This window comes from Parasteatoda tepidariorum, chromosome 4 (genome assembly GCF_982258835.1).
Source record: "Parasteatoda tepidariorum strain Cologne lab strain chromosome 4, Ptep-v5.0, whole genome shotgun sequence".
Classification (NCBI taxonomy): domain Eukaryota; kingdom Metazoa; phylum Arthropoda; class Arachnida; order Araneae; family Theridiidae; genus Parasteatoda; species Parasteatoda tepidariorum.
The window spans coordinates 45,309,988-45,336,128 of record NC_141758.1 but is presented as its reverse complement, the minus strand read 5'-3'; the positions used below and the strand labels follow the sequence as shown (position 1 = coordinate 45,336,128).

The 26,141-nt window shown below is 30.0% G+C and overlaps 1 protein-coding gene across 3 annotated transcripts in view; it reads right to left on the bottom strand.

Annotated features, from left to right (window-relative positions):
• LOC107446968 (glutamate receptor ionotropic, NMDA 2B) overlaps positions 1 to 26,141 on the bottom strand; it is a 117,822-nt gene that overhangs the window by 16,780 nt on the left and 74,901 nt on the right. For all 3 annotated transcript variants that reach the window (XM_016061759.3, XM_071182232.1, XM_071182233.1), the window contains 8 exons: positions 22,520 to 22,703; positions 16,074 to 16,200; positions 12,748 to 12,968; positions 8,414 to 8,561; positions 6,614 to 6,797; positions 5,079 to 5,204; positions 2,460 to 2,680; positions 1,143 to 1,303 (listed from right to left, as the gene is read on the bottom strand). In XM_016061759.3, coding sequence (XP_015917245.1) covers positions 1,143 to 1,303; positions 2,460 to 2,680; positions 5,079 to 5,204; positions 6,614 to 6,797; positions 8,414 to 8,561; positions 12,748 to 12,968; positions 16,074 to 16,200; positions 22,520 to 22,703 — 1,372 coding nt within the window. The remainder of the gene's footprint in view (positions 1 to 1,142; positions 1,304 to 2,459; positions 2,681 to 5,078; positions 5,205 to 6,613; positions 6,798 to 8,413; positions 8,562 to 12,747; positions 12,969 to 16,073; positions 16,201 to 22,519; positions 22,704 to 26,141) is intronic.

Genomic DNA, 26,141 nt, shown 5'->3' with positions numbered 1-26,141 from the left:
TATAGTGGTTGCGTTACTTAATAAGAATGAATAAGAATCGAATTTTAAAATAGTCTTTTTTGGGAAAGATAACAGTGCTGATGTTGAAAGACCCAGAAAGCGATGGCTTCGAGAAGTTGAACGAGACCTAAAATCATGAAAGTTAAAAGCTATAAAAAGAAAGCTGAGGAACGGCAAGTTTTATAGATTGGTGGTGAAGAGACCAAGATCATTCAGGTGTTGTAGGGCTAAGGAGTGAATTTAAATTTAAGCAGTAACCCCAAAACCATGGTTTACACAAATTTACCATTCTGTAGGCCATCAAACACATGTGGGATGATTTTCATTATTCGCCCCTGCTACATCATGACCGTTGACGGCAAAAATGATGAGCAAGTCATAAACTGAATCCGATTGCTAAAGTTATTTTTTTTAAAATTCGTATAAAATTTTTAAAATAAGAAGCTTTTGAAAAATAAACTTAATATAGTTTAGTTGTTGTCAACCTGTATATTTAATGAATAAAATTATATAAAGAGAAATTAAATTAAAATTTAATTTGATAGTAAAATTTACTCTTAGTACTAAAATTTAAAAGTATGAGTTATGGGTTAGAAAATTTACTATTACGTACTAGTTACTTAGGAAATTAAATTAAAATTTAGTTTGATAGTAAAATTTACTCTTGGTACTGAAATTTAAAAGTATGAGTTATGGGTTAGAAAATTTACTATTACGTACTAGTTACTTAGGAAATTAAATTAAAATTTAGTTTGATAGTAAAATTTACTCTTGGTACTAAAATTTAAAAGTATGAGTTATGGGTTAGAAAATTTACTATTACGTACTAGTTACTTAGAAAATTAAATTAAAATTTAGTTTGATAGTAAAATTTACTCTTGGTACTAAAATTTAAAAGTATGAGTTATGGGTCAGAAAATTTACTATTACGTACTAGTTACTTAGGAAATTAAATTGAAATTTAGTTTGATAGTAAAGTTTACTCTGGGTACTTTAAATTAAAATTTAGTTTGATAGTAAAATTTACTCTTTGTATTAAAATTTAAAAGTATTAGTTATGGCTTGGATAATTTACTACTACGTACTAGTTACTTTAGATTAAGAATTATTGAATTAGTTAAAGGAATGGTTGAAGTGCTTACGATTTCTTGACTGCCCTGATGCCTTCAAGTACGGTTTTCTTCTTGAATGCCTTCATGTATTGAAAAAGTTCGGGCTTGTTGACTCTTAGCACAGCTTCCGTGTTTCCGTGGGGTATGGTGCCGTACCGGAATGGAGGGGTAGTCTTGCGTGGATTGTATAGCTATGGCATTTAAAAAGAAAGAAAAACGGTAAATAAAAGAAACCCTAATTGAATAATGTTGCATTTACAGCATCATCTGGGGAACTTTTCTCAACATGTAAGCAGAAACAAATCTTTGTAATTCAACTCTATATAAAAATATACTATACAAATGTTGCGAAAGAAGCTTATTTTTGACGTATAACCTCTTAAGTTAAGCACACCCCGTCTACAGCCGGTTGTCAACCAAGGATGACATATTTTAAGGTTCCACAATTTAGAGACCTGCGGTATGATGGTGACACCCTTGCTCCTTAAACAAGCTGGTAACTATCGATTTGAAGCTGGGTGGGCTTCAAACTGCCACTCACCACAATACCAATTTTACTCCATATAAAAATACACTATATGAAAATCGTGAAAGGAGCTTTTGTTGTCCATGTTACTTTAAAGTAACTACACTGTAAAAAATATCCGTGTATTTACACTCTTTTGAGAATTTTGAGAACGTTTTTTTCCCTATTTTTAGAATAATTAAATAAATTTTCGTAAATTATAGCTTGAGAAAAAACTAAAACATCCGTGGCATCATGTCGTAGTAATCAATATAAAATGTATATAGGATTGTTCACTGTCTGGAAAAAATGCTTTACTCTTTTAAAAAAGAAAGTAGGAATGGAAAGGTTTCATTCCTACTGTTTTGCCTCCATACCAGGCACTGCTGCATGAGGGTTTTTCTTGTGATGGCAAGTCAATAGAAATGGTAAAAATCAAGCAGTTACAAATTTGTATTGATATCTTAAACTCATTTAATCACTGGAATCACGTTATCCGAGCTTGGAACCGGCACCTGCAGGATCCGAAGATCCACACAAGGCCAGGAGTTGTTAACTCAAGATATGATAACTATAATTTTAAATAAAGAATCTTTGCTCTAAGATGAAATAATAATGTAATAAATAATTAAAATTTTGTAAAAAAAGAAATCCCCCCCCCAAAAAAAAAATACAGATCTAAAAGATTTTAAAAAAAAAATTCTTTTATTTATTTTAGAATTACGGCTCTACAAATAGGAAATTTGTTTTATTTGGATATTAATTTCACGATTTCTTAAGTTATTTTGAAATTTCAAATCAATCTAAATTCAATTATTTGCAATTTCTGCTTGAAGACTTACCCTTTCGTCTTCAATTCCTGTGAGGTCATAAAATTCTTCTCTAGTAATCATAAAGGCAGCCAAATTGGCAGTATAGATGGCGAGAAAGACTACGGCGAACATTGCCCACACATTCGACATGAAGCGGGCAGTGTAACCCCTCGGGCAGTCCACGTTGACCGCTGCCCCAAACAGAATGGCCCACACTAGCCAATAAGTACGAAACAGCGAGAAACGGTGCTCTGCAAAATGACAACAAACATTTCATAAACAAGACATTATGGAGAAATCTGATAAAATAAGTTAGAAATTCATGGTGAAATTCGTAGTACTAAAGTTATTGATTGCGCCACCCTGGTGGCCGAGTGGTTCGCATGCCTGACTGTGGAGCCGCTGGTCGTGGGTTCGAATCCTGCTCAGGGCATGAATGTTTCGTTCTCTCTGTGTTCTATGTCCTTTCTCTTTTGTGTGTGATTATGTGAATGTGACCCGTCCTATAAACTGGTTTGTGGTTGTGTGACGTGGGCAACGCTGCTCCACCGTCGCGACTTCGCCACAGGTGCCCACTAGGTAACGTGAAGAGAGTAGCAGTTCTGGCATCTCCGTGGCCAATGGGACAACCCCCAAGTGCCCGCCATTAAAAATAATAAGTTATCGAGAAAATATTTTTCCTCATGGAATTTGACTATTTGGATTATTACTTATTTTTAATTTAAAAGGATAATGCAAGGAAATTGTTAATATTATGGAAAGAGATGTAGAACTAAAAGACATTAAAAAGAATAAAATAATTAACGAACTAATTATATACAGCAAACATTACTAACTAAGCAACACTACGAGCATGCATATCTATCAACGCGTCGTTCTTTATCAAAACTCAGCAAGCACGTAATTTTGATAAAATGCAGATGACTTGGTGTGTAGTTCAGCTGCTACCCATCACCAAGCTCTCGACCATGACTGATCTAATCCAATTTTCTCAAGATCTTTAGTACGTTTTCCTGATGGCAATCATGACAGTTTCAGCCAAAGGTATGAGCTCCGTTAAAATTGACAGGCTTCACCATCACTGGGGCAACAAGGAATTAAGAATAAATTGTAGCTTAGAGGATTCTTAAGCCCGTTTGTTACTTTCCGAAGGTTTTTGTTGTTGTACTTTTTGTTATTTAATTGAACATTTTATTTAAAGATACCAATTTATTTGCTGAATAAATAATTTTCCTTAGCGCTAAAATAGTTGCATGCATGAGCATTTAAATTTAACTCTGAGTTTTTACTACTGTATAACGTACAATAGTTTTGATAAACTATTATTTTAAAAATTTATCAAACAATTATCTCAACGTTTCATCCTAATGCATATAGTTATTTACTATTTGCAGTTAGCTAAAACCAATTCTAATTTTTTTTTCACTTTATGAAATGGAAAAAAGTTACTGGTAGTTTCCATTAAATGAATTTTCAATTTATCTGAAATTAAACTTGTGTTGCTTGATTTATCAACAAATTTACTCTAATCACTTTTTACAAATTTATAAAATGTTTATATTTGGTTTAATAGCCTTGGTAATTTAGTTAAAAAAAGAATTGTTATGAATTATTTCAAAAACTTTTGTTCATTTCAGTATACGAAGCTGATTCACCTAAAGCATCTTTATTAAGTATTCCATTAGCAAGATGATTTTTAGCTGAATAAATTTACGAAATGAGGCATAATTATATTAAAATTAAGTAAGTAAGATAAGATAAGATACGGTATACGTTCAAGGTATGGTCATGTATATGATAATAACATTAGAGCTATTGTGATGTTTTTAACCAATATGTATAGTTCGTTCACCAGGAGTTGGCACTTGGCTCCGCCGCCCCTGACGCATAGTTCATTTCAGAGCGGGAAAAAGAAGAGAAATATCTCCGCGCTTGAAATTGAGACAACCCTTAATGCGTGCCAAACACAAACAGTGACTTCTTTTTCAGTCATTTACTTCGCTTTATCATCTTCCATTGCTACTCTAGCTAAATAAATATATTTTAAATTTGAAAACTGTTGTTTTCCCAGCAAAATGTCTCAAAAAAGACAAACTATTCACTCAAAAGAGAGAAATATCATAAAAAATGGAGCGAAAGATCATCAAATTTATCAAATATTTAATGTTAAAAAAATGCAGATAAAGTTAGCGAAATAAATATCTTTGCCATACAGTCGCCAAATAGCAACCTTGTCCAGGATAGCTCACAACCTTCTCCCGAAAATAGCAAAATAATATCGTCACATACCACGTGATGAAGGCGGAGCCAAGTGCCAACTCCTGGTGAACGAGCTATAATTTTTTTTTATATGTGTGAAGATTCGTTTAAAAAATGGAATTTAGTGCCAAATTTTTTGACCCGCACATTATGCTCCTAATAAGGGCAAAACAATGACAAAAGGCTGGTAAAAAATATAAAAGTAAAAGCAATCAGTATTACTGTCAAAGAATAAAATTTAAAAAAAAAAGGGGGTGGAAAGGAGTAAAACAAAAAATGGCTCTAGTTTAAACCAACATTTCATTTCAGAATAAGCATTTCAAACGTTCATGAAACTTTTTTTCTTAGCATAAATAGTGAAATGTGTAGACAGAAGAATTGAGTACCTACCTCTGGGGGGTAACATTTTCATGTCATAGCCCGAGGGGCTCAGCCATTCGAAGAAGAAAATTGCTATCGCCGCAAATTGTATACTGATAAGAAGGATCATCAACCATGACGTTGTATCAAATGGTTCTAAAATAATATGTATACATTTTATTGCATTCATAACAATTTCGAGTTGATATATAGAATAAATTATCATTTCTAATACAATTTCTGAAGTAGAACTATAATAAGATTTAAACATAATTTAAAAATGCGAGTTTACGTATAACTATTTCTATTACTACGACGCACAGTAATACGAGATAAAATCATACTTATGATGTTATGCTATTTAACTTTAAAAAATCAAATTCTCATTTATGTGCAAATTCTCATAACTAGTGTGCATATGACAAAGATTTTTTTAAATTTTTTTTAGTTCACGTACCTCTTCTTTACTGAGCACCTCATCAATTTATATTTTTAGGTTTTACGAATCTCACCCCAATTTTGGACATTTTATGTTGTTTTTTAGACTTAATTTCAGGATTAATAATTCCATTATGACATTATAATAAATATTGATAAAAATGCATAGCTAGTATTTTCAATGGGTCTTGAGTATTTATGTGGGTCCTACGCTATACATGAAACAAATAAAAAATAGCAGTAAGAAATAAATAATTTTTTATTTAATTTAACCAAGATCTGTGCAAAGCAAAACTAAATGGATGGAAGGAGGCAAAGGGACAAGGGTGTCTGGAAAAAGAGACTCGAGGCCTTATGTGCCAGCTGGTGCCAAAAGGATAGATGGGTAGGTTAGATGAGGGCAGCTGTTTTCTTTATTTCAAGTCCATTTTTATATTAAATTTAGTTTTTCTATATTTTTATTTCATACATAGCAGTTTCGAAAAAGTTTATTTCCATAAATACAGTGCGCAAAATGAAATCAATTTTGGCGTGATTGTTTCGCGAATCTGTGTTAATGGCATCTTTTATGAGCCTAAACTCTTCCAGAAGAAGTGTAGAAAACGATGTAAAAAGAATAAAAAATTTAAACAATGACCTTGTTTTTGACTTTATAATACCTTTTTAAACTTTAACATGAAAATTTCCGCTCAAAAATTTAGCGAGAATCAGGTAGTGGTACGCGAGAATTTTTTTTAAAAAAATTGATACTATGAAGAAAGATCATAACAAGATTTTAAGTTATTCCTTAGATAATAAACTGTCATTTAATAGAAAACAGTATTTAACGTGATCTCAACTACAATTTTATGTCAATAGTAAATTGAAATATATTCCAATATTTTTTTGCATCACTCTTTTATTCCAAACAGTAAATACCTATCGCCAAACGAGCGCTAAATCCATGTCAAAATGACTAATTCCTTACCTTGTTAGGCGTCGCCGACAGAAAATTCCAAGGGAGAAATAAATAAGGACTTTCTTGTCATGAATCGACGCCATGGAGTTTCGCCAAACAATGACGATTATAATGAATTAATCCTAGGGAATGTGAAAAGCCGGGAAAAGATAGTGAATTGGTCTCTCACCTAGGAAGGCTTTGGGCGAAATAATTCCAGTCTTTTTGGCGACAACTATTGCGATTCCTGTCTCCATGAATGGAACCGTGAAATCGACTGCTTTTTGTCGTTCTGAATTGATCTTAATAGAAGTAACTACCATGTCGGCATTTCCGTCCAAGATTTCCTTAATCAATCCGTTCCATGTGTTGTTCTGTGAATGGAGAGAAAGTCTTATTTAGTTAATTAAAATGATTTCTTTTCTCAGCATGAAGCCTTTGAACGAAATATAGAGAAGATTATGTTCAAATTGTATGGCAATTAATTTAAACGACGGCTTATAATTAAGAGAATTTTTGAATGGTGATTTTAAAACTTAATCTTGTTGATCTTCTGCAATGAAATTTCGTTCCTTGTTATTCAATGAAAAAGAAATGAATGCTTAACAGGAAAGATTGGTTACAGTTTGAAATGAAAACCCTTGGAGAATTCAGTCAATATGGCATTCAATTTTTTGTTAATTATATATTTTTATTTTTCATAGAAATTTATTATTTAGTTAGAATATGTTTTTAATTTTATTTTTAATTACTAAAAATTTCAAGCAGCAAATGGTAGAACCTGGGTAAAAAAAAAACTTAATTTTCTTTGCTACACGAAGTATTTTCAGTGAGGGGCAATAAGAATATCTGAAGTCAACAATTTAAATAAAGATGTGAGAAATTTAAATAAAAACCTAACAAATTTTAAAGTTACGCATGTTAGCACAAACAGTACTTCATCAGGGGACACGCGGGTATACTAATATGCTGGTACCTTTCTGTAGTCTCTGGTTAAACCAAAACTGACTACGCTCCGAGGCCCCATAATGAAACAAAATAGGAATACAATACAATACCTCAAAATAAAATTGAATATCCAAAGAAACACAATTTAAAACAAAAATATTTTAATTGAAAAGTTCACTGAAAGTAACAAGTCTACATATAAAATCAACAAGGAGAAAGTTACAGTTAAAATAACCAAAAAATATTAATTTGCCAGATCTTTAAGACAATTAAGTGAAATTAAAAATTCCAGTGCTGCCCTCTTTGGAAATTGGTTTTTAGCTTTTTATAGCACTTTTTCATTTTGACTTATTTTACTTAAATTCTGGTCTTCATTTTTGTTTAATTCAATTTTCTTATTTGTATTAGATAACTGAAACCAACGTATGACTATTCAACTATGGTGGCCATTTTAATTTTGTTGGTGTTCTATGTTTGAGAGACGTCTTTGTAGCATCTGTTGATTTCTTAACCAAGACATTGCACATTAATCTGTTCATTTGAAGTGGAATATGTTTGAGGTATGCTTACCTAGTTAAACATTTGTTTAATTATATTTCTAAAATAAACAATTTTTTTCTTACTTAACTCTAACTTTAATTAAAAATTGAATTTGTAATAGAAGATCGTTTTTAAGTACGCCTGTGAATTTTTTTCCTTCGATTCAGATAATTTGTGACATTAGGAATGAGATGATTTGAATGATGAATGTGATGACATCAGTTAAGAAAAAAAAGTATATAGAGCATTATGGAATACTGAGGCAATTAAAAAAAATTTATCGATCGGTTACATTTAATATTTTAAGTATTCTACCATCCTGGGAAGGATAACACCGCCTGCTAGATTGCTTTTTTAAAAAAAAAATTTTTTTTGAAAAATTGGCAAAGGGCTGCATTTTTTGGTGACTTTTCGCTTGTAAAATTTTCCCCCAAAAGTGCTGAACTTTTAATATTACATCAAAAATTACCAAATATTTTAAAGGAATGAAATTTTTTTTTACCTCAAAGACTCCCCATATTCCATCCTCTACACGATACAGATCATAACTGAATCTCAAATCATTGGCAAACTTTTGCAGCAGGTCAATGCAGAAACCGGAACAGCACATAAAATAATTAGAGTTACGCATGGCCATCGTAATGTTAGCCCTAAAATGAAAAAGAAACGCATGTAAGAATCAAGAAGGAGAAAAAAAATATTAAAATCTGAATGAAGCAAGTCTTGATTTTGGCTTTCAATGATTTAGACATATCACAGCAAAATATTTTACTTTTGAGCACCAAGTTTCAAAACGAGCCCTATTTATTTTCAGAGGTTCTATGAAAATTACATTCAATCTGATATCAGAACACTGTAAAAAATAGATACTCAAATATCACGAAACTTTTTTCGTTTTTGACGAAACCGTTTCGTGAAAAAAAAATTTCGAAAAAATTCGAGAAATTTTTTTTTTGTCAAAGTTACTAAATAACCATGATTGCTTCCTAAAGGATGCGAAGTTCGTCAAAATTAAAGAAATATTTCATCTTTCATATATATGAAAATTCACGTTTTGTCACAAATCACGCGATTTCGTGACAAATAAACGGTACTCAACATAAACGAAATACAGGTCAAAGATTCCTGGTTGAGAGTTATATTTCTGAGAGTGAATTTAAGTCAAAGGTCTTAGAGTTGCCTAATGAGAATCATAATTTTTAAGGTGGTTTTAATGACAAAAAATGTTTAGTCTAATAAAAAATGAAATTCATGTATTCCAAATAGAATCATTTTAATACGAGGTATTTTTTTAAGTTGATTTTTGTCGAAAACTAAAATTCAACAATACCTGACATAATTTATTGGTGAGTTGCATTTAAAAAAAATGTAAGAAACAACTTACAAACATTTTTAGCTTTTTAATATTTGTTTTGTGCTTCATACATTTAAAAAAAGTAAAAATATTAATTTAGTTTAAGGTTTCTTTTATTTTAAAAATAACATCGGTGCTTGTAGGTTATAGGGACCATAAAGCCAAGTTCCCTAACATATATTTTTATCCCCAGAATCTGGTTAAGCAGATCACCAGCGAACGATAATACACAAAAGTGTATCTAATACTACAATATCGAGATTATTAAAGACATAAATTCATATCAAATACGATATTATTATGAGTGGTGATAGATTTTATGTTTGTAACAAAAATAGTGAGCAATATTAAAATAATATAAATTAGTTAAAGTTGAAAGAAAAAGGACCAATATATTGTTAAATAACGATATTTTCTGACAATATATCGCGATATTAAAATTCGTACTTATGAATTATAGGGACCAACACATGGTCCCTATAGCCGATAAACACCAAAATATTATATTTAAATACGTTATTCAAATCTGAACAATTCGTTATTAATACGTTATTTTAACAGAGAATGGGTATAAACCTAAAAACTTTAAAAAAAAAAAAGCTGTTTCAAAACAAAGTAACTTTGGAAAAAACTGAATCAAACTGGATTTGAAACCATAAGACGAATTTAAAATGATTCATTTTTACTTTGGTAAAAAGAAAACTTTTACATGTTCAGTACACTAACATTCAATGAATTGACGTTTATTTGAATTGGGATAAAAAATTTTATTGTATTGTGAGTAAAAGGGATTACAAATGGGATTTTTCGGGGAAAAAATTGTGAAACTGAAAACCATATTTTAGCGGCAATAAAATACGGAATAAATACATAAATATTTTAAGAAATCTGTTTCTATTTAAATGTAAGAATGAATGTGTTTGTTTTTAAGTTTAATGATTACGGGAAAATTGGGAATTTAAAATATTAAAAAAACTCTTTATTTTTAATATTTTATCACATGTATAGCTGCTAGAAACCAATTATTAATGCATGAACAATATATATAGTAAAAAAAATTATTAAGCTATTAATTAATTCAATTACTTTTAAAAATGTTCTGCGCAAACATTTTTTTCAAGCAATTTAAATTTTTTATATATTTTTTGACCATGGAAAAGGTTTACAATAAATGTTTCATGAAATAAATTAAACAGAAAATTGTATGATAACAATTGTATAAAAATTTTATAAAAATTCAAAGTTTTTATTTTTTAATTTTTAACGGTGTAAAAGTATTTATTTAGAATCATTTCAAGCAACAATTATTCTATATCATATTCGTGAGAAATTTTATTAAACTAATTAAAATCGTTTTTAAAGATTTGTAGTGCAAGGGATTTGGACTTTTTTAATTAGATAAAATTATAATTATATTTTGATTAGTATCTTCAGCTTTTTCTAATATTTTCTATTGAAACTTGTTACATTGGTTATGCTATATATGCGTAGTTGGCACACCGAAAATGTACTATTTCATCTTTACAATTATTTTTTACTTCAGTTTATTAAAAAATTCATGAAACTTATATTTTTGGTGTAAATCGAAAATGCTTTTCAACTTTGTATTGTTCTTTATTATTTCGAATAATCTTACCTTTTTCTAGGGAGTAATGTTAGTACTTATTGTACTTATGATTAAAAACTTCATTCGCTTCAGAAAAATAAAATTTGGAAATAATGGTCGGCATGTTTCCAGCGCCCATTTTCGCGACTTGCCAGACGTGAGTCAGAAGAAACAAAAGTGACTTGAAATATAAGTTCTATTTAAAAATTATTAACTTTTGTGCTATTATTAAATTGTACCACAACACAGAAAATTCCTAAAATTGAAAAAAAAAATTCCTCAGAACCTTTTGTGAGCTATTTGTACCCTTTAATATTTTTTTCACTTTAAGACAATTTAAATAATAAGTCTGAAAGATTAAGCAAGGAATTAAAAAAATAACTTGAATTTCTTTTGAAATTTATTTATTTCCGTATTATTTTGAAATTTATTTTCTCTTTTGCGCAGAGCAAAAATTAAGTTATTCTCGAGAGTTCTAGTGTTAATTCTATTACATGAAATTTGCAACAGTTCACTTTGAAACATTGAACAGACATTTCTGAAAATGTAGAGATTGTTATTGCAGGATAATACGTGTTTTTCTTATTTGTTTTTAATTTTTCATCATACAATAAAAGAAATATTTTACTTCTATGCTTGCTATTTATGCTTAAACATTGAACCGATTTCCCAAACAGTGTAAAAATTACTATAAAAGTGGTAATGCATATTTTTATCGTTTTTATCATTACGACGATGATTTTCACGTATAATTAAAAAAATGATTTGCCATTTATGTTTACTATTAATGGTTCAGCATTGAACGGATTTCTCCGAGAGTGTAGAGATTATTATTGCAGTGTTAATACATATTTACATTGTTAATTTTTTTTTTTTTGTTTAAGGATCATTTCCGCGTATAGTAAAAAAGAATAATTTTATTCTATATTTACTGTTAATGATTTAACAATCAATCTATTTTCTTGAAAGTATAAGAAATTATGATTGCAGGAGTAATGCATATTATTAATATTATTATTTTTATTTCGTGGATTGCTTCCGCATAAAATAAATGAAATATTTATTTCCTTTGCTTACAATTTATGGTTCATCGTTGAACTGATTTTCCCGAGAGTGTAAAATTTTTTTATTGCAGTGGAAATGCATAATTTTTTGCTTTGCTTGTTATATTTTTTTTTTGAGGATTGTTTCCGCGTAAAGCAAATGAAATATTTTTTCCTTTGCTTACAGTTTATGGTTCATCGTTGAACTGATTTTCCCGGAGTGTAAAATTTTTTTATTGCAGTGGAAATACATAATTTTTTGCTTTGCTTGTTATATCTTTATTTTGAGGATTGTTTCCGCATAAAGTAAATGAAATATTATTTTCCTTTGCTTCAAATTTATGGTTCATTGTTGAACCGATTTTCTTGAGAGAGTACAAATTTTTACTGCAGAGGAAATATATATATATTTATTGCTTTGTTTGTTATGTCTTTATTTTGAGAATTGTTTCCATCTAAAATAAATGAAATATTTTTTCTTTTGCTTACAATTAATGGTTCATCGTTGAACAGATTTTTCGAGAGTGCAAAATATTATTATTGCATTAGTATTTTTTTTTAATTTGAAAGATTATTTTTGAGTGAAATAAGATAAATACTTCCTTTCTTTGTTTAATGAAAATTTACAAACTTTTAATTACTCTCTGCAGATAAACGGCGACGTAAGAAATCAGTTATATTTATGTAATACGAAATGTAATACGAACATAAGATAAGAAATGATAGAAATGACGTTAAGATAAGAAATGTAATAAGAATATGCAGTAAGAAATCAGTTTTATTTATTCATATATTTTTTTAGCATTCAGAATTATATGGAAGAAAAATCATACCCCTCTATAGCTGATCTGGGAGCCACCCTGCAACGCACAGCTCTGCTTGTCTCACACTCCCCCGTCTCATTATCTGGAGGAACTAGATTCACATAAGGAGGTTCTTCCATGAACGTGATCTTCATGTTGAATTTCTCTGGAACTCCCGGTGGAGGAACTGGTGAATCTCCAGGCCACACAATGTCCTTAATGTCCAATCCATCTTCCGTCCATACACCGATCTGAAAATGAATTAGTTATGAATCTGTTTTGGATTGCAATGCTCCCACTAAAGTAATTACTGTGGGAAACTGAAATCGCGAAACTTGATGGTGGAGTTTTTTGTAAAGTCTAAAAACTACCATTTCAGTTGATGTTTACGCACGATTAATATTGCATAAACATCGTGCGGCAGTTTAAATTTTCAGGACGTCTTATTTTTTGGGTTTTTTTAAAAAAAATTTATTCATGTAACACTTTCCGGTATGGTAAAGTTGAATAAAGATTTTAGTCAGACAGCGCATAAGAAACTGTAATCGTAGATTGTGCGTTCTAAGTAAAGATATATATTTTAGATTTATGTTGCTTAAAAATAGTGATTCTATAAAAGATTGGACGTTAAGATGCAAATTATTTAACATTTCTTTAACATAGTTACAAGATAACTATGTTTTAAACAAATGGTTCTAGATTAGGCGCGCTACTTTGGAAAGGGATATTCTAAAAGGAATTAATTTTTTTATCAGTTTAGATTCATAAGTTTCAGTTTAGATTCAAAATTCACCCAATGATTCTATAAGACATTGGACGTTAAGAAACAAATAGTTTACTATTTCTACAAGTTGACTATGTTTAAAACAAATGATTCTAGACTGGTCGTGCTACTTTGGAAAGGGATATTCTAAAAGGAATAATTTTTTTTTCACTTTAGATTCATAAATTTCAGTTTAGATTCAAAATTCACCCAATGATTCTATAAGACATTGGACGTTAAGAAACAAATAGTTTACTATTTCTACAAGTTAACTATGTTTAAAACAAATGATTCTAGACTGGTCGTGCTACTTTGGAAAGGGATATTCTAAAAGGAATTAATTTTCTTATCAGTTTAGATTCATAAATTTCAGTTTAGATTCAAATTTCACCCAATGATTCTATAAGACATTGGACGTTAAGAAACAAATAGTTTAACAATTCTACAAGCTAATTAAGTTTAAAATAAACGATTCTAGACTGGGAGCTCTATTTTGGAAAGGGTTATTCTTTATAAAATTCGTGTTTTTATCACTTTAGATTCATAAATTTTAATTTAGATTCGAAATTCAAAGGTTTGGGTATAATTTGAGTTATTTGATGAACAAATAAGGTGTGTACAAAACGCTTTCCAAAAATTCATACTTTCAAAAGGATTCTAACGATAATTAATCTGCTTTTTATGCAGCATTTATGAATCTTCAAATTTAAAATATGATTTTCCTGAAACAATTATTTGTAACCTCATCTTCTTTATACTACTTTCAAATCCAAGCATGGTTTCCTAATTTTTTTTAATGAAATGATATGTAATAATTTTATTTGCAATGCAGAGTTTGAAATTTTTAATACATATACTTTTTTTAAATTTGTCTATAAGCTTTAAAATTTCATGTTTTAACGCAAAAATGGGCAAAAGGTAATATCGGAAAAAAGAAAAGTATGGGATGATATATGAAGTAAAAAGAAGAAAAAAAACGAGCTTTCATTGAATGGCAGTCAGCTGGTCTCCGTTTCAAATGAACCTGCTGATGAAGGCATTGATGACAGTGGTTCTCTGAATGCGTAGAACACAGAACAATGAGTTCAGATAGTCAAATTATATGTCAAATAGATATCAATAGTTACAGATTTTATTTGTTTGTAGAAAAAATGTCTCTTTTGACATAATACGATAGAGTATAACAGTAAATTTCTGTAGTTTTGGAGAACAGACATTTTCTGTAGGAAAGTCAGAGAATTATTAAGTTTCCTAGCAAAAAATATTTTACAGTGTAGATTTATAAATTGTAGAGTAGTATTTAAAAATATAAATTTTTTTGAAGTTAGAAATTGCATTAATTCTATTTTATTAATAACAATATTGAAATATTCAAAAGGAATAGTATTTATGAAGATCATCTAGACAAGTAAGTTTTTCACGGCCAATAAAATCGAACAAAGCATAATTTGATTTATTGAAAGAGATGCAATGTCATTTCAGCATCTTCTCAAAATAAAAACCACTGTAATTATAGCACTTGCCATATTGTGTGAAATTATTTAGTAGTTCTGTATGATAGGTGTCTAGGAAATATAGAGGATGGACGTGGATTGAACATGCTTTAAAAATACCTACCGGATTCCTTTACCTTGAGACTAGAGGAAAAGGTAAAAACGTGGAAGACCTAAACTTACATGGTGAAGAATCGTTGACATTTGGATGATCTAGTTGGAACTTAGCAAGGCGTCTTTGTACCGTAGAGGAAAGGGAACGAAACTCAAAGCATTATGCAAAACTGATTTGCGTAATAAAAGTTATTGTAATGATGACGATGAATATGCCTTTTGGGAAACAAATAATTATACATGTTAAAAATTTGGCTGTTTTTAAAAGGGATTTTTACGTATTTATTATAGAAAGTTTAAATATAGAGTACTCCAAAATATATATATTCAGATTATGGAGGAAAGAATAAGAAGAGTATATGCAATACTTCAAATAGGGGATCGAATGTCATTGAAGTCATCAAAATTTTAGGCAAAAAAGTATTTCATAGGTGAGAAGTATTTTCAATGCAAATGTAGGCTCTGAAAGTTTTAAGTGATAGAATTGTCACGATCGAATTATGTCCTATAGCATCTAGTCTTTACCTCCTGCTACAAAAGCTACAAATTACTAATTCAAATCATTAAGAAATTTTGCTTATAATAAAAGTGAGAACAAAAAAAACCCTATCGTCTTAAGAATTTTGCTCCCTACAGTATGTAACTTACAAAATATTTTCAGTATTTATTCGATCAGTAATTGGAATCCATAGTCCACCTTGTAAACAATTTAAAAGCCGAGTTTTTTTTACTGGGCAATGTTAAGGGAACAAAAATTGTTTTTCTTTAATATATAATTAGTTAAAATAAAAAAAAATCATCAAACAACTAGACAAAAACAAGAAAAGTATTTATTAATACATTTAATAGTATCCTTGGAAAGGCTAGACTGAATAGCTTTGCTTACAAGAAATCTTCAATCTCATACATATGAGAACATCTGTTTAACTGTAGCGAGAATCGACCTTTCCCTTGAAGTATATAATGAAAGGAGAATAAGAGCTCACCTTTTCCCAGAATCCCATGTTGTTAAGGTTCATAACTTCCAGTTCAACATACTTGAGGGTTCCGTCTAGATTGAATTCTAAATCAGCCTTCCCCCCTTTCTCCTTTATGCTCACATTACGCAAGTATCTATGAAAATCAGAGAGAAAGAGGCATTCATCAGGACAATATAGCCATGGAATTGATAGTTTCGATGTTAAATCTATAAATTATTTTATCGTAATATTGCTACTGTGTTATGATAAAAACTAATATAAAATTTTAAAAAAAAGTTGTTAATTTTATGATCTAAAAACAGGCATGATTTGTAGTTTCAATATTTTTATTTATTATTATCTAGAAATTGAATCTTTTTCGTTAAAAATATTGTATTAAAACCAGTCAAAAGGAGAGATATAGACAGTTGTAAATGTAAATTAGCCATGGATTTCATAGTTTCATGTTCAATCTACAAATTGTTTTCCCTTAAAATAGGTAATATATTATTAAAAATGTTAATAAGTTTTAAAAAACAAAGTTGTTTACTAAACGCTTAACGATCAGGAAGTATTTCATGTTCATTTCTCACAAGGTATAACTACATTGTTTAGTTACAATAATTAATCATGATAATTAATTATAAATTAATTATGATAATTAATTAAAATAATGATTATATATTTAATTACTATTAAATTAAATATTTCAATGAAAAAGTTTGATAAAGTAATAAATAAATTTAGTCATCATTGGCCTGGTATTGGACCCAATGATGAAAAGTCCCATACCGCTGTTACGGCGGTATTGTTCCGTTAAGAGTTAAATGATAAAAAAATGCTCATGCTTTTTACTTCAACTATTTTTATTGATCATCATATAGAAATTGAACCTTATCTGATAAAAAAAAACATTGTATATGTCAAAAACAATGAGAGAGAGAGAGAGAGAGAGAGAGAGAAAACTGTATTGATTACTACAATACAATCATGTGTTGACTAGTTACATGATAAATCTATAATTTATTTTACCATGATAGCTGATATATATAAAATTAGAAAAGAAAAGTAAAATGTATTAAGAGCTAATGTTTTTTTGGGGGGAGGGGGAGTTAGTGTTTTGAATGATTATGTAACTTTTTCTGAAAAAAATAGTGTTATTATTAAAATTAAACAATCGATTTGAGCGTTTGCATTATTGTCACAGGAGTTCTCAAATTGTAGAACAAAAGCATTTATGTGCCTTTTAATAATACTGGGTGTCCCTAAAGTACCCAAAGATTTCAAAAACCAGTTAATGGGAAATAGAAATAAATGTGCGATCTGTTACGTTTTGATCAAGAAACCAGTAGTAATTCACAATGTGTTTCAAAATTAGATACAAAGTTTGACAACAGATGGTGCTACATATTGAAAAATATGTTAAAATAATATTTTCTAATTATGATGAAAGCGCTTCTGAATATTAAAAAAAAGAGTATTTTTTTCTTAGAAATGCTAATGGTATAAATTAGGCATATTAGTTACTTGTCATTTTTCAATAACATTTCTGAATTCTTTTTTACAATGTAAAATAATAATGATAAAGTTATGAATTAATATTTACCGTTATCATACATCATATATTATGTAAAAAAAAACAACTTAATTAATGACAAATCTATATTTATTTTATTTGATTTATTGATAAACACAATAATAATAATGAAAAGAAATCAGATCACCTTTGAACAAAAATTTTATTCATTTTATTGTAATGATAATGGATTTGTTTTATATTTAGAAAAGGATGATTTTTTGAATTTTTGCCCAAAAAATGATTTTAAAATATACTTTAAAAATGGAAATATGCGAGTTTTATTCGAGCAGCTAAAAGGATATTTAACAAAAAATATATTAAATCTTCTATTCAAAATACGTTTTAGAATTTTTCTCTATTGCATTAAACTCTTTTCGTAATTCACTTTGCTATAAAGTAATTAGAGAGTTTTCAACTTGGAACAAATTGCTTGCATTAATTGTGCAAACGTAAGAGGGAAAACAAAAATAGCATTATATTAAACTGAAGGAGTAGCTCTTTTTAAACGAAGAAGCTTCTAAGCTACCTGTTGAGCTGAATGACTGCAAAAATTCTTTCCGTGCCATAATAGTTGACATGGCAACGATGGCAAGGAATGGTATCCATGGCAACTGCCTGTAAATTATCTTATGCAAAGAAGATTTACTCATATTCTTTATCAAAATCGTTTTAAAAGAAGGATAAACGTGTTTGAATCTTATTTTCGTGTAATCAAATTTAAACCAAAAGAAGATAGTTTTATAAAACAACAATAGATTTATTAGCATTCAATAGAGCTCACAATGAAGATTTTTTTAAAATTCATCATATAAAACTGCTTAGAACACTTTCAGTGCATAAATTTAAATTGCATGCATCATTTGGTTTTGAATTTAGTATTTTTAACATAGGTGTTTTCTGGAAAATTGCAATAAAAACGTTCTTTTAAAAATAATAACATCGCTAAAACGTATTTTATCTAAGTTTCTTTTTTCGATGCACCACATTTTTCTTCTTCGTTTGCAAAGGTAGTTTAATGCTTTTAGTTCTTTTACGTTACATCACAAAGGTGAATTGAGTTAAGTGCATAAATTTAATAATTGTGTTCTAGCATTTAAACTGCCAAAGAAGCTTTCAATGCTAAAACTGCAATTTAATATAGTACCACCTTTTTGCTTCATTACATATTTAAACAATAAATTTTTGAGGAAGTTATCGAAAGTAAAATACTCTAATCATGTATTAAATTCGTTCTATTTTATATGATATAAACTTTGAACACTTAAGCACTATTATTGTTTTGTAATTTTATACTGAATTGAATTTGACGAAATTTTTTCATATTGCCATGACGTAAAACTTTTGTGGAGCAATCTATTTATTATACATATATATATCTATATCTATATCTATATCTATATATATATATATACACTGGTGTGCAAAACTTAAGCAGCAAGTGCGTTTTTTGTAAAAAATCTACAAGAAATCATCCGATTGACATGAAATTTGAATATGATGTACATTATTTTGTACTTAAACGATGGTAAAAGAATAATGGCGCAGAAATGAATATAAAGCTTAAAGTAGGGTATGGAACAAAAAAAGGCTTTTTTTGACATATAGTGGCGTTACACATGATTGCCTGAAGAAACGTAAGTATAACTGGCAGATGTTCCCTAGTATGGGATATGCCCTCCCCTTACTGTGATTGTTGCTTGGCATCGTCTCTCCATGCTAAGCACCAGATTATCCAGGAGTTCTTGGGGTAAACGTTTCCATTCCTCCTTTAACGCATCTTTCAGCTGATGGGTGCTACCAGAAGGATACTGTCGTGTCGTAAGACGTCTCCCTAGTGCATCCCACACATGCTCTATGGGATTTAGATCTGGAGAGTAAGCTGGCCAATCCATTCGAGTGATATCTTCACTTTCCAGTAGCTTTTGAACATTAGCAATACGGTGTGGCCGGACATTGTCATCCATAAAAATGAAGTCTGGTCCAATGGCCCTTCGGAACAGACGCACATAGGGTAGGATTACCTCATTGCAGTAGCGGTCTCCAGTTGCAGAACCTCGGTCGAAGATCTGAAGCTCAGTCCACCCGTTCAACATAATGCCACCCCAGACGACAACTCCAGGACCACCGTAACGATCTCTTTCCGCGATATTATTGGGATGAAATCGAGCTCTAACCTCTCTCCAGATCGACTGACGTTGAGAATCGCTTGTAGCACTAAAACGATTCTCATCTGTGAAGAGGACGCGACTCCATTGATGAGGTGTCCAGGTTTCATGTTCTCTGCACCACTCTAAACGGTGCCGCCGATGGCTAACTTTTAAAGGCATGCAGCGTTCAGGACGTCTAGCAAATAAGCCACCTTTGTGGAGGCGTCTGGCCACTGTAAATCTTGATACTTGTCGTCCTGTGGCTGTGCACAGTTGCTGAGATATGGCGCTCGCTGACTGAAAACGGTTTCTTTTCACCTGGAGGACAATGTAACGGTTATCTCTTGGTGTTGTTTTCCTTGGACGGCCACCACCAACCTTCCGAACAGCTGTACCAGTAGTTTTAAAGGCATTCCAAGCACGAGAAACAACGCTTTTGTTGATCCCGAACTCTTCGGCGACACTGGTCCTACTACGCCCCTCCTCAAGCTTCCCAATCATTCTTCCTCGAGTAAAGTCGTCTAAATGATTTCTTGAAGACATGTTTCACAAAACAAATCACTTGCACTTTCAGCGAAATTCTTTAACTACGGTGCTCTTTATCCTTTTATCACGACTTTGACTTGTGCGTGCCGACCCACAAGGTTTACGTACACTTACATCACCTACGACGCTTTATTTATAAAATTTGCATACAAATAATCTTTCTACTGAATTACGTACATATTATACTGCAATTTCATGGCTATCTTATACTTTGTTGGGGAGCTGTGGCCGAAAAACCACTTGTTGCTTAAGTTTTGCACACCAGTGTATATATATGGGTCATTCTCACAAAAACAGTCATTTTCATGTCCCCAGTATATTTTATGCTTGTTTTACAGCTTACGAAAAAAACAAATTCAGGGAAAGTGTCCTTCAGAATGCAAGCTAACAAAAGAATGAAAATAAAATTATCAATTTTTATTTTTTATTTATTTTAGGTAATTAAAATATACCAATATGTCATTCCCTCACTTGTCCCCACTGCTGATTTAAAAAAAGAAAAAAATTGTTTCTGGAATAAAAATTTTTTTTTTACAAATTCGTGTTTTTTATATCAGAATACTGAACTATAGAATTCAGAAAATCAATTTTAAATTTAATTTCTGATAAAAATATTAACACAGCACTATTTTAAACTTTGTCCCCAGTGTTTCGCGTCATTCCCTCACAACAATGTTCTTATGACCTGTAATCTTCTTAGAATAAAAATATTTTAATAAAAACTTCAGAAGTTAACAACTGGCATCATAGAACAAAATTGCAGTATGTTTCCATCTTCAACTTAAAGAAGCTTTGCTGTGGAATAAATTTGAATGAATGAAACCAGGTAAAATTTTTTACATTTGTCATTCCCTCATGTCATTTTTAGAGTAAAATAAAATACAACTTCATCGAGAAAATGGATAATTATATGTTGCTTTCTTGTATGAATATAATTGTATGTGATTGACTTCAGAAATTAATTAGGCCTAACTGTTATTTTCAAATTTTATTGAATTCGTCATTCCCTCACTAGTGTATAAAGTGAGGGAATGATGCTAAAGTGAGGGAATGATTCAAGATGAGTATATTATTAATTTTTTTTTTGTTCAATCGTGCCAGCCAATTTTATTTCCCAAACCTGTAGAAACTATTAAATATATAAGATTAAATTATAATAAATATTAGATATACTTAGTATGTTATCATTTTCAAACTTTAGGTAGATGTAACTTAGATAAAAACATGTATTAAAATAAAATATCATTCCCTCACTTTTTAAATAGTGAAAATAATTAATTTACTTATTAATTAATTTGAAAAATAAATTAAAAAGTAACAAATTAATTTATTAAATTAATTAATTTATATATTAAATTAATTAATTAATTATTAATTATTATGAATTAATTAATTATTTTAAAAATTAATTAATTTAAATATTAAGTGTAATTTATAGGATATATACTTTCTTTATAATGCCATTACATATTTCTATTAATATAAAAAGTTTCAGAGCTTTTTATTCACTTTACTTTTTTGGGATTTTATGAACTGAAAAATGACAGTTTTCGTGAGAATGACCCATATATATATATATATATATATATATATATATATATATATATATATATATATATATATATATATATATATATATATATATATATATATATATATATATATATATATATATCTGTGTGTGTTTATAGTAATAATTGCGCGTATAAATATAATTATTATTTTTATTTTATTACTATTATTATTGATATTTAACGTTTTTCTTTTCTCACCTAAATTATGGAGAGATATTGAATATTTTTGAGATATTTTTATATATTTTTGATATATTTTTGACTTGATAATTTCTTTTCACTTGAAAATTCATCTGGCTTGATATTTCTTTTATAATCTTCCTTCTTGATATTTTCTCGGCCAAAAACTACTAAAAGCCAAAAGGAAAAGTTTTTTATTCTCAGCTTAAAATAAATTCTTTTTAAGCCACTGACACACCATCTATAAGCGAAGAAAATAAAATTCGCTTGCAAAATAAAGTATTAAAAAGGAAAAAAAAAACATTCCAAAAACCATTCCAAATATATAAATATTTCTGTAACATAAAAGAAACTTTATTTGTCCATAAGGTTCACAAATTTTAAGCGCCTTTTTTGGGCAGTTAAGAGTCTTGTAACAAAAAATAGATAAATGGAAACTATACTAACTTAAAAAAGTGCTCGCCTTTGTTCCATTTTATATCACTATTCGAGGTGCAATTCAAATTGTGAGCCAGAGACATATTTACATTCTGAGGATCTTCTAGGAACTGTTCTAAGCCATGAACAAATATTTTGACTGATCGTTCTATTTCTTCCATCAAACGGTGCATCGTTGTATTAAAATGTATACCTGAAATTAAAAAAAAGCAAAAATAATCTCTTACTTGGGGTAACCATTATATCGGTCAGTCGATACCGTATAATATTACATACTGGCGTGGTGGCAATAATATTAATAAAAAACAAAGATTTTAAATAAATGCATCAAAAAAATATATTTCATACAAGGATGATTCTGTACACCGGTTGCAAGCTTTGAGCTGTGATAGAGTACATCATGCCGGATAGATCATAATACAGCAACCCACAACCTGGAATGTCGTCGTATGCTTTTAAGGATACTGGCTCTCTTAATAAATTGGCAGTTCATGCGCATTTGATGATTTTTTCAATGATGAAAAATGATTTTTAATCCAAATTATCTTAGTTTTCTGGCATGGATTTTGCGTTTTTCAATAGTTATGATCAATTAATTGATTCAGAAATAACTATTCATAGTAATTTAACAATTTTACGACTAACTTACTGAGTTCACCGAGTCCGTCAAATTAAGAAAATATAGCTGTTTCTTGTCCTGTTGGAATGCAGATTTCAACAATAATTGCTAGGATAACATAAATAGTAGATTTTCAACTAAAGATAATCCAAGTAAATACAACTATCTTCTTAAACGAGCATAGAAAGCCAATGTCGGTACAATGAATCTTAGCAGAATAACATTTACAATCATGGGCTACTATGCAATTCTCATTCCTTTTAAACCCCTCATAAACATTTCAATAAACAAAATATGTGCAACATAGTGAAGTGAATAGAAGTGATCACCCATTGAATCGGACCACCCATTGATCGGACCACCAATTGATCGGACCACCCATTACTTATCCATCGCCAGGAAACACGATATCTGAGGAGTCACTCACATTCAAGCTGTAATGGGCTAGTACCCCGTCGTGTTGGAAAGACATGCGTCCTGCGAAGTGTTCTGGAACATGGTTTAACAGTTCTGACTCAAAAATCGGGGTCCAGAGGTGTCTGTTGGAAAAACCAAGCGGTAAAATTGGCACGTGCCTGATAATCTGATGATTCCAGGAACCAAACTCTCATCGCCTGGTAGGAATGCATCTCTACCTTTCACAGCACTCACCACACCCTATAAACCTAACGGCTTTAGACAGTGCCCAACTGTCATTCAATCCTTTTGTTGATACGATGTACAATATCGTCCGTTACAGATCGCGTTCTTACACTCCTGCCACGTCCGGTATCATGCGTACAACTTGAAAAAGAACCCCTTTCGCAGAGCTGTTGGTGTATTCCTTAAAATTTCTTTGCATCAGGGACGCGTCTTGCTAGAAAACGCTCTCGGTACAATATCTTAGCTTCCCTTGCTCTATCGTTTACTGCTCTGTAAATGAACAGAATCTTGGGCTTCTCCTGATTTGAATAAGCATCCATATCATCGGTGATAAATAGAGCGAGTAAAACAGCTACTTAGAACAGCTTTTTTATAGTGATCTTTGGGCCATTTTTATGGCTGGGATGGATTGTTTGGCTAGCCGCCATAAGAAATCTGCTCGACTCTATACATATCACAATATGTATCTACTTTGCTCTATACATAAAATCGGCTCTATACCTACTTGCAAAATGCAAATTTGTAATTACTTATGAAGTATAATAATTTCGAACTATGTAACATGTGAAGTTTTAAAATAAGCTTGACGTTATTAAAAACAATCATTTCATTAAATAATATAAAAAAAATTCTCTTGCTTCATATAATCAACAATGGTAAAAAATAATAGTATAGATTTTAAAAAAAATTCTTTTTTATTAAAACACTTTTTTTAATTTTGAGATAAATTATGTAAACAAATTGCACACAAATTCAAGGAAATTGTAAATAAATTCAGAAATGTTAAAGTAGAAACCTTTTGTTTTGGCCAATACTTTTTTAAATGCTTCAAACCTTACTAAAAGATATTTAAATTTGGGAAGAATGCAAAAATTATTCGCAAAAAATTATTTTTTTTAAAAAGAAATCATATTATAATGCCAACTATATTTAAATTAATGTATAGTAAATATATAATATAAACATTTTCTAGGTGTTTACGATATGATTTTTCTCTCGACACCAATGTTAGTTTAGCTACAGCTAATACTCACTATATTTACATTATGTGGGCATCCCTTTCTAAAATAAACCTAAAGGTGTCTCGTTACTCGAATAGATAACCTTAGGACAGATTTCATCCTAGGGGGCCAAAATCTGTCACTACCAATATCCTTGCCAAATCTATCACCAACAAATCTTTCCTGAAGTTTTCTCGGCTAGTTTTCAATTCAGATCATCAATCAAACGAAGTTATCATGCATATTAAATTGAAATATATAGATGTTTTAAAACTAAATGATGATGGATATTGAAAACTTCTTCGAAATGTTTTCTTTAAATATTCCAGAGGGATTGCGGCAAGCATATTAATTTATATATTTCTAGATATGCAGAGGTTAAATGTATAATTTTTTTATGATTTAAACTGTATTTTATTTTATTATATGATTTTGTATATTATTTATGTATATGATTTTTTTTAATTGAAATTTTTTTTCAAAGTTTTATTTGTTTTCTGAAGTCATACAATGTATGAATATTTTGTGTTAGGTGTTCTTTATTTCCGTCAGTACCAAAATATCTGTCCGTACCTTTGATTCCTATATCCGTACCTATATACCTATAGTACAATTCCGTCTGTACCTATATATATATATATATATATATATATATATATATATATATATATATATATATATATATATATATATATATATATATATATATATATATATATATATATATATATATATATATATATATATATATACATGGCCCAGTTTTTCATGGTTTCTTGCCCAGGAACAATGTTTTAATGGGGCATATTAGGACCCATAATCCTCATAGAACAATCCCTGAACATAGTAAGCTACTTGAACATAGTTGCAGACCAGGTTCACCCATTCATGGCAACAGTTTTTCCTGCAGGGGATGGTGTTTACCAACAGGATAATGCACCATGTCATAAGGGTCGAGTCGTCGAGGAGCATTCTAGTGACTTTCAAGTCATGTCTTGGCCCCCAAATTCACCTGACCCTAATCCAATAGAGTATCTGTGGTCCTACTTGGAAAACCAAATTCGTGTTGCCACGCTACCCCCTCGCAATGTGAGGGAATTGCAGGACCGCTTGGTGAGCGCTTGGTACCAGATACCTCAGACTAGCTGCCAGCAGCTTGTGGAATCAATGCCACGGCGGGTGCTAGCAGTTTTGAGGGCTAAAGGTGATCCTACATGTTATTAGCAGGGTGGTCATAATGTAATGGCTCTTTGGTGTATATATATATATATATATATATATATATATATATATATATATATATATATATATATATATATATATATATATATATATATATATATATATATATATATATATATATATATAT